Consider the following 20,146-nt stretch of genomic DNA (forward strand, 5'->3'; position numbering starts at 1 on the left):
TAGGTAATACACTCTTTCTGTTGATTTTTTTTTCCTAAATGGAAGGAATTGTAGTGGTCAGTCATTAATAATTAATTCACAAGAGTGATAAAGATAGCAAACTCAAACTGACTTCCTTTGCCATCTATTTTTTTTTCTTTTTTTTTTTTTTTACTATAGCTATTTATTTAAAGGCTCCTTGAAGCTTTAATGTTCATATTATCATTGGTTTCTACCATTCTTGAGTTTCTCTGGCAAAGGGTAATGTGAAAAACAGGCTCATCTCCAAGTTAATCCTCTTTTGCCTTCTTCTACTTAGATTCTATTATACAAACCCTTGATTTTAACTTGTGGTATTTTGCAGCATTTTGCAAAACCACAATAACAACAAAAAATCGTTTTCTCTTATTCAGCTTTCTACTTGTAATGCCTGAAGCATCTGAAACATTTCTGCCTCGTAGATAATGATTTATGTATTTTTCTCCTCAGAGCACCGAGCAATTGCTGGGCCTATGTGTTTGCTGAGGAGTGGGGGCTCCTGAATTCATTTTAGCCAAAAGACACCCCACTAGACTATATTAACACTGGATTAGGAATAAGAAAACTGAGAATTTAGTTCAAAGTGCCTAACTGTATGTGCAACCTTCAGTAGGTAACATAGCCTAGGGGTTCCAATTTTCTTACTTACTAAGAGGTAGGAGCTGGATGCAATGGTTTCTAAGTTACCTTCTAACATTGGGATTCTTTGTGTTCTTGTAAATTTCATCACCACCATGGGTACATATCTTTTAAAATATGATTTACATTTATAATGGACTTAAATATGGAGGCCCTAGGTTATTTGTTGACTTTTTATCAATGGGCCCAGGCTTTTTCTTCATTGTTAAAAGAAAAAAATTTGCCGTAACTTATTTTTAAGCTGGTTTAAGATAGAAAATGTTTACAGTAATAAAATTAAGTTGCCCCTGAAAAAATATGTGTTTCAAGAACATGACCTGCCCCAATGTGCTATTTATTTGCATTTACAGGAAAACCCAATTATAACAGCTATTTTCAAGAACTAATATCACTAGAGACTGAATGTATAGTAGAGCAAGCAGATGATAATGCGTCCTAAAAAACTGACCTAGCCGGGAACATGTACATGGTGAGCTCACCCACATTTTGTTGTTATTCTGTGAAATTCTACATTTCATCTAAAATATTGTTGCTGATATTTATGTAAAATAAGACATAATTAATCACTAGGCTAAATTTAGTATTTGTCTCAGGTGAAGTGAGGTGCTAAAATTGTATGTCATGATTTCCAAAAGTTCTCTTTTTAGATTGGACAGGGTAAATTTTGCAACCAAGTTACCTTTTGGTAAACCTTATGTTGGACTGGCGTAAAGCGAAAACAAGCAGGTCCCTAACCAATTGCTGCTGCTGCTTCTTTAAAATCCATCTCAGTGAAGCCTTGATTGAGCTGGTTGCAATTCAGGAAGGACACGCTCCATATGTATGTCAGACACAAAGGTCTTTCCTCCCTTAATCATTCACTGAGGGGAGTAGTTGTTTAGTGGACTTGTTTCTCTCTGGTCTCTTACATCTTAAGCAAGAATTTATGGCTCCTTAATTTCAAATCATAGCAGGTAAGATGTAATGCCAGCTTTTAAAGCTCATCCGTGTGAAGATGACCATGGTGTAAAGGCTACTTAGTGAGGTGGTGTGAGTGCTGCGTCCTGTCTTCCCTATGCTAACTCGTTGTGCTAGCTTGAGAGCAGTCCCTAATCTTTTTGGGTCTTGTTCCCTCCTTTGTCAAATGAAATGGATTTCACAAATTTTTCTTTGAGAGCCCTTCCCCATGTGAGACTTTTGTGATGATGAAGTCTCTGTTTAAGCAAGATGCCTTCCCACTGTCCTCTTCTTGTTTCTCACTTCCTGCTAGGACTTGCGAATATAACATTTTTAGTGGTGACAGACTAATGCATTTGTCCACCCCTCATCATCGTCTCTCTCCAGGACTGCTGTTATAGACTTTTAGATACCTCTCATCACATCCATTCTCTGCTTAGTTCCCATCCAGTAATGCTTTATAAGGAATGCTCTTTACAAAAACTTCAGATTTTATCATTTCACTTCTCTCTTTAAACCATTAAATGGCTTTGATGGCTTTTAGGTCTAAATCCTGAATCCGTAACGTGGCCTATTGAGCTCTTTACTCCATTCATCTCTGGCATCTTCCCATGTCCCCCTCTGTTTTCATTTAAATGTGCTGCAATAAGCACACATGATATACTTTTACCAAGGGACAACTGGTGATATCAGGCTGAGGATGTTGCTGGGTGTGGCTGCTCAAATCTCTCCAGCTCTTCGTGGGAGATGGGCTCAGTCTTGTGGTCATGGAATTCTTCTTGCCTAGGCATAAGACTGGTTCTTCTATCTCCAAACATATTCCCTGAAACGTCAGAGGAAGTATGTAACATGGTTGCAAAATCCGCCCCTTTTTAGCCGTATCACCAGTATATAACATCCTAGTTTTAGGAAATATTTTCCATAAGCTAACAGGGCCATCTTACTACATGGTTCACAAGGTATATAATTATGATTAGGTATGACACGTCGGTACTGTATTAGTTTAGGCTGCTGTAACAGAATACTATAGACTGGGTAGCTTAAACAACAAACATTTATTTCTCATAGGTTTGAGGACTGGAAAGTCCAAGATCAAAGTGCAGGAAGAGTCAGTGTCTGGTGAGGGCCCAGGCCCACTTTCTGGTTTGTAGATGACTGTCTTCTCATTGCATCTTCACGTGGCTGAGAAACAAATAATCTTTCTTCTGTTTCTGCTTGAGGGCACTAATCTCATTCATGAGCAGTCCACCCTTATGACCTAATTACCTCCTCTGATAGTTAATTTTATGTGTCAGCTTGACTGGGTTAAGAAATACCCAGATAGCTGGTAAAACATTATTTCTGAGTGTGTCTGTGAGAATGTTTCTTGGAAGAGATAAGCATTTGAATCAGACCACTGAGTAAAGAAGATTCACCCTCACTGATGTGGGCTAGCACCATCTACTCCACTGAAGGTGCAGATAGAACAAAAAGAGAGATGAAGGATGAATTCTCTGTCTTCTTCAGTTGGGACATCCATCTCTTCCTGCCCTCAGACATCAGACTTTCCAGTTCTAGGCCTTCAGACTCCAGGGTTTACACCAGCCCCTCCACCCTCTCTCTGGTTCTTGGAGTCTCAGGCCTTTGGCCTCAGCCTGAATTACACCACCAGCTTTCTTGGTTCTCCAGTTTGCAGATGTTTTATTGTGGGACTTCTCAGCCTCTGCAGTAGTATGAGCCAATTTCTATAATAAATCCCCTCATCTATTTATATATCCTATTTGTTCTATTTCTCTAGAGAACTCTGACTAATATACTTCCCAAAGGTCTTGTCTCCCAACACCATCACATTGGGGGTTTGAATTTCAACATGTACATTTTGCAGGGACACAAACATTTGGTCAGTAACAGATACTACATGGGACACTGATAGTCTATGGATAAGCACGCTTGCTGAAACTTTTAGGCCTAGGATGGAGTCACTACTGCAGGCCTGGCTGGAAGCTACCATTCAACTATGTGGGCCTCATCTCAGTTCTGCCAATGTCACGGTCTTTTCCACTAGAGGGCATTCTCCAGTGCTGTTGTTTTTGCTCAAATGATTCTTTAACTCCCACTTACACCTTCCTTTTCATTTAGATAATTTCTATTTACAGCTCAGATCTTCTCAGTTTACAAGTCACTTTGTCTCAGAGACTTTTCTTGTTCTTTCAGACTAGGTTGGGTGCCCCTGTTTTATGCTTCTGTAATACCCTTATCTCCTACAGAGGCTGTTACTGTATTTCTAGTTCTATGACCATCTCTAGCTTTAGATTGTAAGCTCTGTAAGGAAAAAGATTATCTAGTTCATGCCAAAGCCCCAGCAACTAGCATGGGGTCTAGCATGTAATAGTCAGTGATCCTCCAAAAATCTGTTGGATGAATAAAGGAATAAATAAATAGAGAGGAGAAAGACATAGGTGAGAGGAACGAAAGGATCTCAAGGAGGGAGAGGAAGTACTTCTTGCTGATGCTGATAGTGTAACTACTAAGAACTGGGAGAAATAAATAAAAAAGGCCTCTTGCCTGGCCCATGATCCTCACTTTAGCTTCCAAGGAGGTGGAACTACTAAATAGAGTTCTTCCAGGTCTTCTATGGAAAAGAAGAAGTATTGACTAACACTAGGACAGACCCTTGGCAATTCAGGGAAGGCACTGGAAGAGAGCAGTCCCCAGGCCCAGAAGTATATCTGACCCCAACTCTGTGTACATTCCAACAAATACATGGGGCTTTTAAAAAAAATAGAGGCAGGGTCTCACTATGTTGCCCAGGCTAGTCTTGAATTCCTGGGCTTAAGTGGTCTTCCTGCTTTGCCCTCCCCAAAGCACCGGGATTACAGGCATGAGCCACTGTGCCTGGTTGACCAGGGGCCTTTTTATCGTGAATTTTGGCAAGCTGGAGTTTCTCTTTGTTATCTTTATATTCCATATATTTCCCCCACTGATAACAAAAGTATAAAAAAGAAAGAAACAAGAAGAATTCTTAGGGAACCTCAAAAAAGTCATGTGTTTGTTTGTAAGATAGGCAAGCATTCTGTGTTTACATTCTCAGTGAGTCAAGAAGGGAGACCACCATGGTCAGAGCAATGACTTTTGGCAATAGAAAAGGAAACAAAGGATTTATTGAGGAAAAGTGGAAGGAGGAAAAGGAGAGTAGACAGAAGCTGCTCTGGGATTGTGATTCTACAGATCTGGCAGGCATTCCTTTTTGCTCCCCACCCCCAGTAAACAATATTTTTCTCCTCATCTCTTCTGATCTCCCTGTAATTCCTTCTGGTTCCCTTTCTTACCAGACTAGTGCCTTCAATACAGGACATAGGATCAATCTTCAATAGCTAAGAATGTTGGTGCAATGGGAGTGTCATTCATATAACAGACATCCTAAAGTGGAAATATAACTATGTATTCCCTTAAAAACATGGGTAGATATGGTTAGTTACCATAGGCTAGCAGTTTTCGTAAAGAACACCATAATCTCAGTGATTAAACTCGCATGAGAAAAAGTTACTTGTGTCCTATGAGGTTTAATAAAAAAGGGAAAAAGAGGTACTCTGCTCCACACAGTAATTCAGGGATTCAGCCTTTCCCAAATCTTAGCTCTTCCACCTTCTAGGTTTTTTCTGCCTGTGTATTCAGCTAGCAGATGAATAGAGATTACTCATGGGAGGGTTTATTAACTAGGCTTGAATGTGGCATACACTTCCACCTACACTCTACAGGTTAGAACTAAATCTCAAGACTGCAACCAACTATAAGGGAGGATGGAAAATATGACTGTACTAGTTTCTTAGGGTTGCCATAGCAAAGCACTACAAACTGGGTGGCTTAAAATAACAGAATTGTATTCTCTCACAGTTATGCAGACTAGAAGTGCAAAACCATGGAGTCTTCAGGGCTATGTTCCTTCTGAAGACTCTGGAGAAGGATCCTCCCCTGCCTCTTCCTAGCTTCTAGTGGTTGCTGGCAATCCTTGACATCCCTTGCCTTGTAGTTACATCACTCCAATTTCTGCCTCTGTCTTTGCATGGCCATCTTTTCTCTGTGTGTCTCTACGTTTAGTTTTTTTCTCATCCTATAAGGACACATGGTAATTGGGCTAGCCCACCCTAGTCCATTATGACCTCATCTTAATAGGATTACATCTTTAAAGACCAATTTCCAAATAAGGTCAATTTACAGGTGCTAGATATTAGGGCTTGAACATATCTTTTAGAGGGATACAGTTCAACCCACAACAGTAGTCTAGCTATGTGCCCAAAAGAAAAAGAAAAATGCTTTGGTGTCCCCTATTGGATCTTTGCCAAGTTGTTAAGATTTTCTACAATAAGTGATAGTGAGTGGGAAAGCCTTTTGAGGGCTTTAGAGAACTGAGATTTTTTTTAACATAGTTTCTGTGAAAAAATGTGTTTGTAACAACAGACAACTCTGACTCACAAATGGAGATAATCTACCTGTAAGACATAAAGGTTTATACTACAGGGAACTTTACCACACTCAAATAATGTTATGAATTTAAATAGTATGTTAGAGCTCTTAATACTATTAACTCTCGTTGTTTAATAAAATAGAATAGGCATATGAAAATTAGAATAATCACCTCTAAAACTCCATGCCTTTAAAATACGCTTAACATAAAACCAATAAAGACATCTTCATATTTCTACTTGGGTCATTGTCATCTGACAGTGGTTTCTGTTCCCAGCATTTTCCATCTTAGTCTTTGTTCATCTTATACTTTATTAAGTGGCTGCTTTTCATTGAAGCTGGCCATGATTTAATAAAAGAACAACAGCCTTCAAGTCTGTTGAACTTAAGCTCTATATCTTATTAACTTTCTTACTTTGGACAAGTCACCAAACCCACTTTCTATTTCAGTTTTCTCACCTGTACTGTGATTGACACTAACCTTCTTGTGTGGTTATGAGAATCCCTTAAAGTCACTTAGTATTTATTGAGCATCTGTCATATGCTGGAACTCTTATAGGTGCTTGGAACATATCAACGATAACAACAAAGATCTCTGTTCTCATGGAGCTTCCATTCTAGGAGCCAAAAGGGTTTTACGAATTATAAAATGCAAATGTAAGGTATTATCATCATTGCTATCATGTCTGCAGCAACTCCATTTTCTCAAATATCTGTAAAAATCTTATTTAAAATTATATATAGCTCTCAGATATGAGAAAGTACATAAAGGGAAAGAAAAATCTAAGAAATAAAAAATAATCTTTTAGATGTCTAATTGTAAATAAAAAATCATAGTAAATACTGAAAATGTTTCTTTACTGCATTTAAAAATAGTTCCTAGTCCCCTATTATATGCCAGGCACTGCAGTAGGCTTTATGTGGCATGCCAAGATAGATATTAATCCTACCCTCAAGGAGCTTAGAGTCCAGTTAGGGACATGCACACTGGAAAATGTACTATTAGGATAGGAAGTGAAGAATACTCGGCAGACAGGCACAAGGAAATTGATGGACAGCTTTCAGAAGAGGAAAGATGACTGCCCAAACACTTATAACATCTTGCTGACACTTTCTTTTCTTTTTTCTTTTTTTTTCTTTGAGACAGAGTCTTCCTCTGTTGCCCAAGCTGGAGTGCAGTGGCATAATCTTGGCTCGCTGCAACCTCTGCCTCCCAGGTTCAAGCGATTCTCCTGCCTCAGCCTCCTGACTAGCTGGGATTATAGGCACTCACCACCACGTCCAGCTAATTTTTGTGTTTTTAGTAGAAATGGGGTTTCACCATGTTGGTTAAGCTGGCCTCGATTTCCTAACCTCGTGATCCACCCACCTCGGCCTCCCAAAGTGCTGGGATTACAGGCATGAGCCACCGCACCCGGCCCTGTTGACATTTTATAGAAAATGTCAGAGAGATATTTACCCCCTGATGCCGTAATTGACACAATACTATCAGCACCTGTTTAGCTACTGGCTGGGATTTTTATTTTATACAGAATGTTAGATGTTTACATCTATGTTATACTATATAGTATTTGGGCAATACTTTGTACAGGAAGTGCATTGTATACAAGTTTAAGTAATATTTCAGAACGACAGTGCTATGGTTTGAATATTTGTGTCCCCTCCTAAATCATGTTGAAACTTAACCCCCATTGTGATGGTGTTGGGGGATTGGGCCTTTAGGAGGTGATTGTCATGAGGGTAGAGCCCTCGTGAATGGGATATGTGGCCTTATAAAAGGTCTGAAGGGAAATAGGTAGGCCCTTTTTGCTTTTCTTTCCTTCTGCCATGTGAGGACAGTGTTCAATATGCCATCTGGGAAGCAGAGACCTGGCTCTCACTAGACAGTGAGCCTGCCGGTGCCTTCACCTTGGAACTTCCCAGCCTCAGAACTGTGACAAATAAATTTCTATTATTTATAAATTACCTCATCTCAGGGATTTTGTTATAGCAGCACCCACACACTAAGATACACAAGCAGGCAGCAGGGTAAAGCAGACTGTCAAACTGAGAAGCCCAAATCTGAGAATTTACAACCATGCACTGTATGTTTGAATGTTGACAGAGGAGGCATTGTTACAAAGGCTGTCAGAACATAATCAGAAGTTACTAATTCATAAACTGTTGAAATACGAAGTACATTTGTTTTCAGTTTGCATTGCAGAGGTGATGTAAAAGCAATGATTCTATTACTAATTGGGCTACCAAACCCATTGATTGAAAAATGTTCTGACTTCAATTGACAAGGAAGAACATTAATAGCATCTCTCTCCTATAGATCCAGTTACAATAAAGGTCTTCCGTTTTGCTGCTTCTTTTCGTGGTATAATGGTTTCCTCAACATTTTTGCCAAGAAGTTCCCATCTCAGGACCTTTGAACTGCTATTCTCTTTGCCTAGAATATTCTTCCTTCAGATAATTGTTTGGCTTGGTCCCTTCATTCAGATTTCTAAAGAGCATTCCTTAGCACCTTGTGTGCTAAGCACAGTTAACATGTGTCTCTCATCACTCCTTATTCTACTTTTTTTTCCCCAGAGCATTTGTCACTATTATTTTTGTTTACCACCTAGTTCCACTGTTAGAATGTAAGCACTATGACTGCAGAAATGTTGCCTGTTTTGTTTATCATGATATCCGCAGTTATTAGGGCAATGTGCCTCCAGTGCTCAGTTCCTGGCACATGATAGTCATTCAATAAATATTTATTGAGTAACTGAATGTGTCCAAGCTGAGGCTGCTCCCAAGGAAGGTCAAGAAAGGGTCATCTAGAGGGATGAGGTGAGGGAATGAGTGAGGTGTTGGGAGAGCAGGTGGTAGGGGAGTAGGAAATGGCATGGGGATTTCAGTGGGGGCTCTGACCACAGTGGGAGTTGGGCTTCTGGAAACTTCTGTAGAAGCCCTTTGGGGTTTTGTTTTTTTTTTTTGAAAAAGAGAACCTTTGCCTCTTTGGCCTGGCTGTGTGATCCAAGGTATCACTGAAGCAATGGTGAGAGAATGGCATTGTGGAATGGGTCTGCTGAAACAGGAGGAGGGTGGAGGGAGTGAGGGGCAGCAAAACAGGTTGACTGTAGATGAGGACATGGAGGGGCCTTAGAGTGGTAAGGCAGAGAGAAAGAACGATCATAACAGCAGTGGGGAAAAAAGGTGAAATTCTGTTGCTGTGCCTGATGATGGAAAGGTGAGTTCTCAACTGCTACAGTGATTTTCACATAAACATTTCTTAAGGTACACTTTCAGAGTTGAAAACTGTCTCTATTTGTAATAATAATAATATTAGCAATAGCAACACATTTACATAGGCACCTTCCAATTTCAAAGTGCATTTATATACATTATCTCATTGGTTTAATCCTTTCTCTGTTTTTACTTGTAAGTATGCTGTGTATTATAGTTTACGTACATTGTCTGGGAATAAGGGCAAGTGTTTAGAATATACATATGTACATTTGTACAAAATATATCAGGTTCTGGTTGCATCTACAAGTGTGTGTGTGTATATATATACACACACATATATATATACACACACACATATATATATATATATATATATATATATATATTTTTTTTTTTTTTTCCAAGACAGAGTCTTGCTCTGTAACCCAGGCTGGAGTGCAGTGGGGCAATCTTGGCTCACTGCAACCTTCGCCTCCTGAGTTCAAGCAATTCTCCTGCCCCAGCCTCCCCACACCTGGCTAATTTTTTTTTTTTTTTTGTATTTTTAGTAGAGACAGGGTTTCACCACATTGGCCAGGCTGGTTTTGAGCTCCTCACCTCGTGATCCACCTGCCTTGGCCTCTCAAAGTGCGGGGATTACAGGCATGAGCCACTACACCCAGCCTACAAGTTAATATTATTAAATATACAAGTATGGCCACCTTAATCAATAAGTGAATTTGGGTTTCTTGCTATAAAAAGAAGCCCCATTTTTAAAATCAAGAATTCCAGAACTTTATTGTCCTTGAGAAGACAATTGTGTTTTATTCATCAGTCAATAGACATAATTAGATTAAGAAAACTTATGAGATCAGTTATAAAATATTGTAACTCCATTAGTTTTCAATGTTTGTATTACCGATAGTGTATTAGATATTTAACAAGCCTTGATTAACTGCCTTTAATGTGCCATGGATTATGCTCAGTTCTGGGAAGTTCAGTTCTCCCCCTACCCAGACACACACACACACACACACACACACTCCTGACCTAAAACTCTTGGCCTATCCAGGAAAGACAGTTATGTGTCTGTGCAGTTGTGTAATACATTGTAACAGGTACTCTTACATTGGAAAGAGAAGGCACAGGAGAAGAGAGTGGTTGGGATTATCTGGAGGCTGGAGAAGCTGTTCTCAAGGCTTTATGACAGAAGTCATCCTTAAGTGTAGTTTTAAAAGATTGTATTTTAAACCAAGTGAATAACATCTGAAAAACATAGCTTTCTTATATTCACTTTAGGATATTAATAGCCAATCCTTTTCCTTAAGTAGCCTCTTGACTGGCTAAATGTACCTCTTCAGGTTCAGAGACACATTCTATAGAATGCTATGGTTTTCTCATTATGCGTTGTATCTGTTCTGTGTTGAAGTACCTGTAGGAAGAAAATTAAGTACAGGTTTTGTGTGTGGGTTGAGAGCTGATCCTATCAAGGGTGTGTCAGAAACCAACCAGCAGAGTCCCCAAATCATTCGAGTCCCTGGCATTCTTTTTTTCAAGGCTTTCTTCATTGTAACCGGTTCCTGATGGTAATTGGTTGAATCAGATTTAACAATGCAGTCAGATAAACAGTTGTGGCAGCTGCTGCCATGGCAACGTCACCGTCCTTACCCTCCCAGTGCGCGCCCCTTCCCCACCCCTCCTCCTCCTCCTGCTTTCCTCCAGTAAGTGCATACTCGCTAGTGGTCTGTACAGGCGGCACGGTTTGATGGCAGAGATATTTTCTTTCCAAACTGTTCAAAATGATGAACGAAGATGCAGCTCAGAAAAGCGACAGTGGAGAGAAGTTCAACGGCAGTAGTCAGAGAAGAAAAAGACCCAAGAAGGTAAATCGCCAGAATTAGGAACGTCTGTGTATAAATATGTATGTGTGTACATGTGTGAGTGTGTAATATCAGCGAGGCTATGGAAACCGTGGAGCATTATGAGTAACTGTAGACGATAACAGTGCCAAGCCTTGCTTTTTTAACGAGGCAGGTGCAAACTGCTGCTTTTTGAGAATAGTAAAGAAGCCATGGCTCATAATGGATACACTGACTGGAGTGTGGTGAAGTGAATAGAGATAAGGTGTGTTCCACATGTGGATTACTGAGGACTGTGGCCACTGATGGATACTTCTGGTGTTAACTGGGTAGAGAGAGTCGTTTTATTTTTAGTGTTTAAAAGGAAGAGTGTTAAGCAAGGTGGATTGTGAAGCAAAAGGCAGATTTTTGGCCAGATGCGTTTGCTCTGTGATGATCCTGAGATGGCTAGACAGCAAACGCCTTTTGGTTTCATGCTAAGTGTATTCCTCCTAAGGAGAAAAGACTGCTGTGACAGGAGAAATATCATCCCTAGCATGATATTTCTTTGGCTTGCTTAGCTCCTCTGCAGTTTTCCCAGACATTAGTGTGATAGCTCTTTCAATGATTAAGAAAAACAGCTAAAGATATTATGGGGTGGGGGCTCTTGGGCACACAAAGCAGTCTGTAGGATTTCTTACTGTGGCATACATTCCCACACCCTCGATTTTCATGGAAATGACAGCAGGGAGAAACAGTGGGAAAAGATGCAAACTATTCAGCCCCACCCAATGCCAGCACTTCTTTCTTTATGGCCTGACTCCTTCTGGTAAACTGTTGCAGCCTCACAGAGCTTCCCTGAGCCTCACCTCTGAAAGAGATGCTCTATAAATAAATTCTCCTAAAATGCATTTATTTCCTGGAGCAATAATATGGGCAGGATATTAGATATGATTGTAATGTAAATGGCTTTCAACGTTAGATGGTTTTGGATTTTGAATAAGCAGATTACAAAAATAATAAACACAAACAAATGAATATTTTTCATTTTGCTAATGAAGTTGCATTGTGTTTCAAAATTCTAGATGTCTAGTGTACTAAATGTCTTGTAATCTAAAAATTCTAAATAATTTGCCACCTCTGATATTTAAAAAAATCATTGTATCAGCAAACAAGGGAGTAGTATATTTGAATGGTATCTTGCAATTTGATAAAAATAAGCATGTGATGATTTTTTAATCATAGCCTAGAGATAGTGATGCAATCTGATAACAGGCAAAAGGATAATTCAGGGCAAGCAGGAACCTTGGTAGAATGTCCTTTTCCTTTTGTACCTAAGCATTCCAGATCCTCTAGACCTCGAGGGCATTTTTATAGAGTGTTAGCTAATTGAACAACATAGAAAAAGAAAAAGAAAATAGAAAAGAGAGCAAGCAAGCAAGAGAGAGCGAGAGAGGGAAAAAGAAAGAAAGAAAAAGGAATTTTAAATTCACATTATCATTTCAAAATCCTATATTTTCTCTCTAAAGTCCCTGTAGTGCTTTAGAAACAATATACTCAGGACTATTGAAGGGGTGGAGAATGAATCTTGAGATTTTTAAGCTCTGAATGATGATACTAACTTCACATGACCAAAGCCATTTTAAAGTCTTTGAGGAGGAAGAGACAACAAAATCATCCCATGTAGTAACTATCATATCTTTAAGCTGAATTTTCTCAAATAAATTTATGTTAGGAGTAAGTCTTTTTCCAAACTTGCAAGCAAAATGAAAGAGCAAGTTTTGAATGTGTGTGTTAAAGCATCATGAATATTGAGTGTTAAAAGGACTTTCACCTAAAAGAAATTGCTCTTGAAAAAATACTAATTACATAATAGATTAGGGGATGCACACACATAAACACACACACACCCCTCAGCTTGCCTAGTCAGTCAGACGTAAGTGGGTCTGAATCTCAGTTCTACCCTTTAATTTTGTGTTTGAAGCATATCATTTAATTTCTCATTTAATGAATCCAGGGATTCATCTGTAAAATGAGAATAATTATATATAGAATATTTTGTGAGGATTAGAAATAATGTATATATAATTATTTGAACAGTATTTAAAACATAATAGTCAGTGGCAATAACTTTCAGGTGTTATTCTCTTAAATGAAATTTGTTTATTGGATAAGCCTTTTAAGAGAAAAATCTGTTTATACTTTTGAGAGAGGCAGAAATGACAGAATCCAATATTGGTGCTTTGCAAAGACTAGTAGTCATTTTTCAAAATGTCAAAAGTGATATGCTATAATTGGAAACTTTTTTATCTCATACAAATCATTGACATTTACATAAATGTACCTTAGGTCTTTATATTATTGTTTCACATTATTTTGCACAGCAGAAATCTTACATTTTCATATTTAAACACTAGACCATTAAACGTGCCTTGATGAGGACATTAATGATAAAGAGATAAGTATCCCTAATAAGCATAAAACCTGAGAAAGCAAAAATTGGGGTAAAGTCAATGTCACATCACTTCAATTTAGTTGTTTGTTTTTCTACTAGAGGTTTATATTGAATCTGCTGTAGGATTCTACTAAAGTATCCAGGATTACGGACTACCAAGCTCACTATGGCCTGGGTGTCGATCTATCCTACTGACTCATATTCCTTGAAATCATGCCTCTATCTCTAGTAAATACGTAACAAATGGGCTGTAATTTACTTGTTTGTTCTGTACCTTCCAAAAGTACCTCTTCTGAGGGACAGAGCTAAAGGATCTTTTGCCACCAGACCTACAATGTGAGAAAATAAGCTCAAGGAGGAATTCATTTATGTCAGAATTTTACTGAGTGTGTTGAGGATAACAACACACCCTTTGAGCTTTACTGACGAATGTCTGTTTTGGCTTCGGTAAGTGAGCTTGTCAGTGCTCTCCCCTCAGAAACCACGAGGAGTACACTGGTGGTTGAACATGATGGGTTTATGACTCATTGTCGCGAGGAGGATACACATCATGGGGAACCGTGGGGGCATCTCAGTAAGCGGGTGCCAGGAAGAACGCATAGGATACGGGCTTTGGTTGAGTAATTTGGAAGAGGGTTCAAGAGAGTGGTGGCTCACTCTGGGGATGCGGTACTCCCAGAAAGCAGGAACAATTCTATAATTGTGTATCCCAGTCTTATCTACAGGAGAACAGGCTAGAGTGTTACTAAAGCTATAGTTGTAAGGAAGCAGCAATCTCATTTGGCAAGAGAGGGAGATGTTTGGTATTTTGTGTCTTGGACAACATCTTTGTTTTGTCTGCGTTCAGACATGACATGGGAGTGGTGATGTTTTGGTTTTAGTCTGCCATGGTCAGAGTGGCCTTGTCTGATGTTGATACTTTGAGAAATTTTTTATGATCAAATAGGAGAACATTGAGGCCTAGCTGATAGTACGAGGCCCACTCCTGTGGGTCAGTGGCTGCCTTTCTCATTCTCAAGCTTGAAGACAAAGATACCTTTGGAGAGAGAGAGAAAGACTTGTTTATTATTGGATACTCTTTAGTACCCAAAGAAAATAAATTATAGATAGTAGTGTTGTTAAAGTAGTCATGAAAACCTTCATCTGATACTTCAACAAAGTTTTCTTAGGGCCAAGATATTTCATACTAGCAGATATTGCCTAAGGTGCAGATTTGGGATTGATGTTTTAGTGGTGGTTCAGTGGCGAAGAGGAAATGGGGGCTATTCTAATTTTCAACTGGAATCCAGGACTAAAAAGAAGCATTGGGAACTATGTGAAATGTAGCCATGTAAGACGGCTTTCAGCCTACTCTAAATCCTAGAAAACTCTATAAAAATTTTTTTATTTTTTGAGGAAGGGTCTCATTCTGTCACTCAGGCTGGAGTACAGTGGTGTGATCATGGCTCACTGCAGCATCAACCCACCTGGCTCAAGCGATCTTCCTGCCTCAGCCTCCCAAGTAGCTGGGACTGCAGGCATGTGCCACCACAGCTGGCTGTTTTTTTTTTACTTTTTGTAGAGACAGAGTCTCCCTAAGGTACCCAGGCTGGTCTTGAACTCCTGGTTCAAGCGATTCTTCTCTTTCATCCTCTCAAATTGCTGGCATTATAGGTATGAGACTATAAAACTTATTCCACTATTCCACCATTTTGACAGATTATATTACAGTAATCCAAGACCATATTTATGTGTGCAACTCTACACACTTTCCAGTTTGTAGCAATAACATAGCAGTGGATTTATACTAAAAGAGGCTGTAGGAGATTTTGGTAATTTACATACTTGGAAATGGTAATGCCCAAGCATCAATCACAGGTGACAGCCATCTGAAACCACTAGGCCTGTGAGTTCTTCTAAAACAAGTACATGAGTAAATGGTTTAGTAAGTGTGTTCCCCATTTAGTGGAATAATGATATGAAGATAAAAATAAAATATCGGCACTATTATTTTCAACAGAGTAGTAGGATAAAATGGCTTTATAGGATACCTTATATTTATTAAAGATGCTTTGATCTGGATCACTAAGATATTCATAAGCATTGTAAAATATTTTGAAGGTACACACACACACATACACACTCACACACTGAATGGCTGTTTACATGCCACTGCCTAAATAGAGAGATGAAAGATGAAAGTGTTGCCAGATGTGTGGTTGAAATGTTGTACCATAGAAATATGAATGAGGTACATATTAAAAGGTTTATTTTTATAGCAGCCAAAGAAACTATGCCCTTTTTAGTGGAATCAGGTAGTAGATCCAACATTTGGGTGTCCAAATAGTATTGTGGTCAATTAATTTTGAATTTAAAGTTGATGCCTTATCTAGTTCACTGATATCTAGAAAGGCTTCCATGTATAATTTATTCTGAACAATATCCCTATTTCTTCAGTCTTTCAAATAACTTACCATTTGCCCTTTATAAAATATCGACTTATAACCCAAAATAGCATGTGTTGCCTGAAGACAGTAATTCCCTATCACTGAAGGTATTTAAAATGACCATCTGTCAGGGATGATGGAAATTTTTATTGGATAGAAAAATACCTTATAACCTGGTATTCTGTGATTTTTCTTTCAATGTCTTCCTCTCTGTTTCTATTTACTTCCCTTTATCATATTAATTTTTTCACTGATAATTTCATATCTTAGTAATAACTAATTTATCCTTTTTAGAGCAGCATATTTCAAAGTGCTGTCTACTGACCACAACTACCAGAATTACCTGAGTTTTCTGCTAAAATAATTCACTTCTTAGGACCCACTTCAGACCTGCTGTGTGTTAGAACCTTTGAGGATTTTTAACAGGCTCCCAACTCTTTCTTATGCACACTCAAGTTTAGAGCCATTGTCTTAGCTGGGTGCAGTGGCTCACACCTGTAACCCCAGCACTTTTGGAGGCTGAGATGGGAGCACTGCTTAAGCCCAGAAGTTTGAGACCAGCCTAGGCAAGATAGCAAGACTCTGTATCTAAAATAAAAACAAAAATAAAAAATTAGCCAGGCATGGTGGCACATGCCAGTAGTCCCAGCTACTGGGGACTGCTAAGGACACCCAGTCTCAGAGGGTGAGGTCATAGTAAGCCATGATATTGCCACTGAACTCCAGCCTGTGTGACAGAGTGAGACTGTCTCAATAAATAAATAGATGAATAAATAGATAAATAAATACATGAATAGAACCATTGCATTAGAATGTGGTCAACAGTCATGCAGTTGAGTTATCTTAGAGAGAAGAATCTTTAATCTTGATTAGATGCGTTAGTTTATTACTTGGCTCTTACAGCAACATTTGTTTAAGTCTAGATGGCAGCAGCAATGACACAAGAAAATTGAGAACAACATTTTTTAAATCTTACTCTTATGTCTGGAATCTGGAATTGCTTTCATATGCTATCTTATTTAATCTTCAAAATAACTCATTGAATATTATTATCCCAGTGCCATAGATGAGAAACTGGAGACTCAGAGACCACATACGGATGGTGCTGAAGAGACCATAGACCTTTTTCCTACTGTTCAACTAATGACATATTTTGAGCCATTTCTTCTGTGGAAACCAGGTGTAAAGTAGTCGTCTGTATCTCTTGCAAAGATTCTGTGGTTTTCTTCTAAGATATCCTCCTGATTCTTCCTTCCAATGTTGCTGTCATTTTGCATCAGTTGATAACATTTCCAAAAATGCTCAATCTTATCTATGGGAATAACATGGAAAAGTAACTTCTTTCATGACTATCTATGATACTCTCCCAAGCAGCATTCCCAAAAGAAGGAAAACTTCTTTTGCTTCCATTATATTTTGTGCTATGTTGTTGTAGATGTATCCATCAGCCTGTGCAGACAACATATTGGACTTTGAAAATTCACAAAAATGTAAGAAACAAAACTTAAGTAAACAGCTGCCTTCATGTGGCTTAGGTGTGTTAAATTAAACCACCCTAAAAAGTTCACCCTACTTTCACCATTTTAGCTCTAACTATTCTCTTGAGAAAATTTTGTTAGTATGATATTCTCAGTAGTTGTTCTATTAACGGTTCTTTTCCATATACTCTTTTCTGAAGTGTTGGAGGTTTCTTTTTCCTTCTTGATAAAGTTTCTAAAGAGACATTTGATTGCACATTAAAATAAACTTGAAATTTTAATCTGTATTTGTTTCTCTCTTGTCCTAATTCAGAGCATGCTAAATTATAAATATGCTTACAGCTTTACTTCTTTCTTTCTTGTATTCTGTTCTAATTCCTGTTGGAGGCAGAAACAAAATCACTGCCTATTTTTATCTCATTGGACACTGGTCGGATATATCACAACAAATAAATTTACCATTTCAATTTCCTTTTACTAGATAGAATAGAGATGGGATTGCTACCAAAAGAGACAATCTTTTGATAGAAAAAGTTTAAAGTTTTTATATACTTGAGACCAAATAAATATGATAGGGTACTTCTTTTTCTTTGAAATTCATGCCTACATCCCAACCCGTAGGGAGGGTTATTTTTAAAAAGCTGCAGGGAGATGGGAAAATATGTTCTAGATAATAATATACCAAAATCTACAGGGTGAGCATCTTCTTAGTCATGAGACCTGGTTTTTATTCATGTTTTTCTGTTAACTCACAGACAGCTATCATCTTCTTCCACACATGAATTTGTGTTTGTAGTCATTAAGACAAAGACCTTGATTTCTAGCATTTGCTTAATGAGCTTCAGTTTCTAAGAATCAGCTTGTTTTACTCAGTTTAATTTAGGTGTTTCTTCCCAACACATAGGAAAGTTCCCCCAGTTCAACAATTGGTATTGGTTTGCTGAGTGTATAGCACTGTGTTAGGTGCTATGGCATGGCTAGGCTAAAAGCCAATGATTGATACTTACATGGAATTCTTCATCTGAGCAGACATTTCTATCTAAGAAAAAAGTAATGAGCCATCTAGAGAAATATTATAGGTATACTCACACATATTATAAATAAAATATAAATATGTTGTGCAGTTGCCAAAAAGAAACTCTACAGGAGTCTGGAGAAGGGCAAGAGATCAGTGTAATTTTGTTAGACGAGTAAACCCTATGAGTGGGTGAACAGTAGTGCAGAGCCGTAAGTTATGGCTAATGTGTGAGTATAAAGGAAGGGGATACACAGGCAATCTGGATTCAACAGCCTCAGGCATATAATTCCAAGTTACAGTAAAAATTAGGAAACTGTTGGTGATTTGTTGCAATGCAGAGTCATAACCATCATGAGTAAACTCTGACATGGTTGTCCTTATGCTTTCAGCCTTGGCCAGCTCCAGGTTGCATTTTGGAATCCATCTTGTTTTGATGACTGAGCCTATGTCCTTCTCCTATTAGATATATATGTTTAATCACTCATTTTACCTATGAAGATTTACCCCATATCTCTGTTTATAGATTATTTCTGCAATCAGTAGTAAATTCCAATAAGTAAGCCTCCAAATTAACAAGACATTCGAATCTAGTAGGGACAATTTTTGAAAGTATCTAAATATTCAACCTTCTGCCTTCACCTGAAAGAGATACTGGTATGGATAACCCAGATTACCTAGAACACTTATACAGGCACTCATTTTTAGCTTTGCATAGCAGCTAAAAACTGGTTTGTCTCTTTGGGTTATTATTTTATTGGTGATCATGATGTTATGTTAGTGTAACATTACTAAGGTAGTCCACTTTGCAGGCTAACTTTGAGTTTGCTCTGGATCTTCTATTGGATTTTCAGATCCTTGAACAAGAAATTCGAGACTTTCCCCTCCTTTCCATTTCCTGGCCTGGCCACAAGTTTCTGTGCAGTCTTCTTTGTCCATTTTAACTGGCAAACAGAGTGACTCATGACCAATCATTTCACTTCTGGCCACCTTTCACTTCCTGCTTACATAATAAGGACAATTATAGCCACTGCCACTTCAAAGAACACACATGGTTAAAGAGAAATATGTAAAGGGGTGTTTTAGAAGTAAAGCTATAGAAACAGAGCTAAGCGTTAGGGTCTCTGTCGATACTAAAAATGGGAAGAAATCAAAAAGAAATTGTGAACCATTCTAGAATGTTTCACCCAGTGCTAGTAAGTGGTACCTTTTTTTTTTTCTTGAGATGGAGTCTCGCTCTGTCGCCCAGACTGGAGTGCAGTGGCCGGATCTCAGCTCACTGCAAGCTCCACCTCCCGGGTTCACGCCATTCTCCTGCCTCAACCTCCCGAGTATCTGGGACTACAGGCGCCCGCCACCTCGCCCGGCTAGTTTTTTGTATTTTTAGTAGAGATGGGGAGTGGTACCTTTTTATAAGTATTTTAATGTAATAATATAACGGTTACTGTAATTCTAATATTTGACAACATTCTTAACAATAAGTATTTCTATGTGGCCAATTGAGCCCAGTTTAGGTGGGAGGTATTAAAAAAAATGAAAACGTAAAGAAATTCAAAACATTAGGAGAATTATTTATGAGAAATTTAGTATTTTCTTTGTCAAGATTTTGGTCCTCTCTTTATATAATGCTTATCCCTAAAGAATCCCTTTTTGAGATGTTCTAAACGCTTGCCCAGAATTCAGAGGGTATGGTGGCGGGATGC

At 38.5% G+C, this 20,146-nt stretch overlaps 1 protein-coding gene across 23 annotated transcripts in view; it reads left to right on the forward strand.

Moving 5' to 3' along the window:
• The window catches only part of ANK2 (ankyrin 2), a 686,172-nt gene that overhangs the window by 341,982 nt on the left and 324,044 nt on the right, over nt 1-20,146 (forward strand). For 3 of the 23 annotated variants that reach the window (XM_073017587.1, XM_037986842.2, XM_073017581.1), the window contains exon 1: nt 10,714-11,114. The exons of 9 other annotated variants lie outside the window; for them this stretch is intronic. In XM_073017587.1, the coding sequence (XP_072873688.1) occupies nt 11,031-11,114 (84 nt within the window). In that variant the 5' untranslated portion in view covers nt 10,714-11,030. Of the gene's footprint in view, nt 1-10,713; nt 11,115-20,146 lie in introns of those variants that run through there. 11 more of the 23 variants (XM_007999614.3, XM_073017571.1, XM_007999594.3 and 8 more) reach the window with 5 other exon arrangements.

Source organism: Chlorocebus sabaeus, chromosome 7, assembly GCF_047675955.1.
Source record: "Chlorocebus sabaeus isolate Y175 chromosome 7, mChlSab1.0.hap1, whole genome shotgun sequence".
Lineage (NCBI taxonomy): Eukaryota > Metazoa > Chordata > Mammalia > Primates > Cercopithecidae > Chlorocebus > Chlorocebus sabaeus.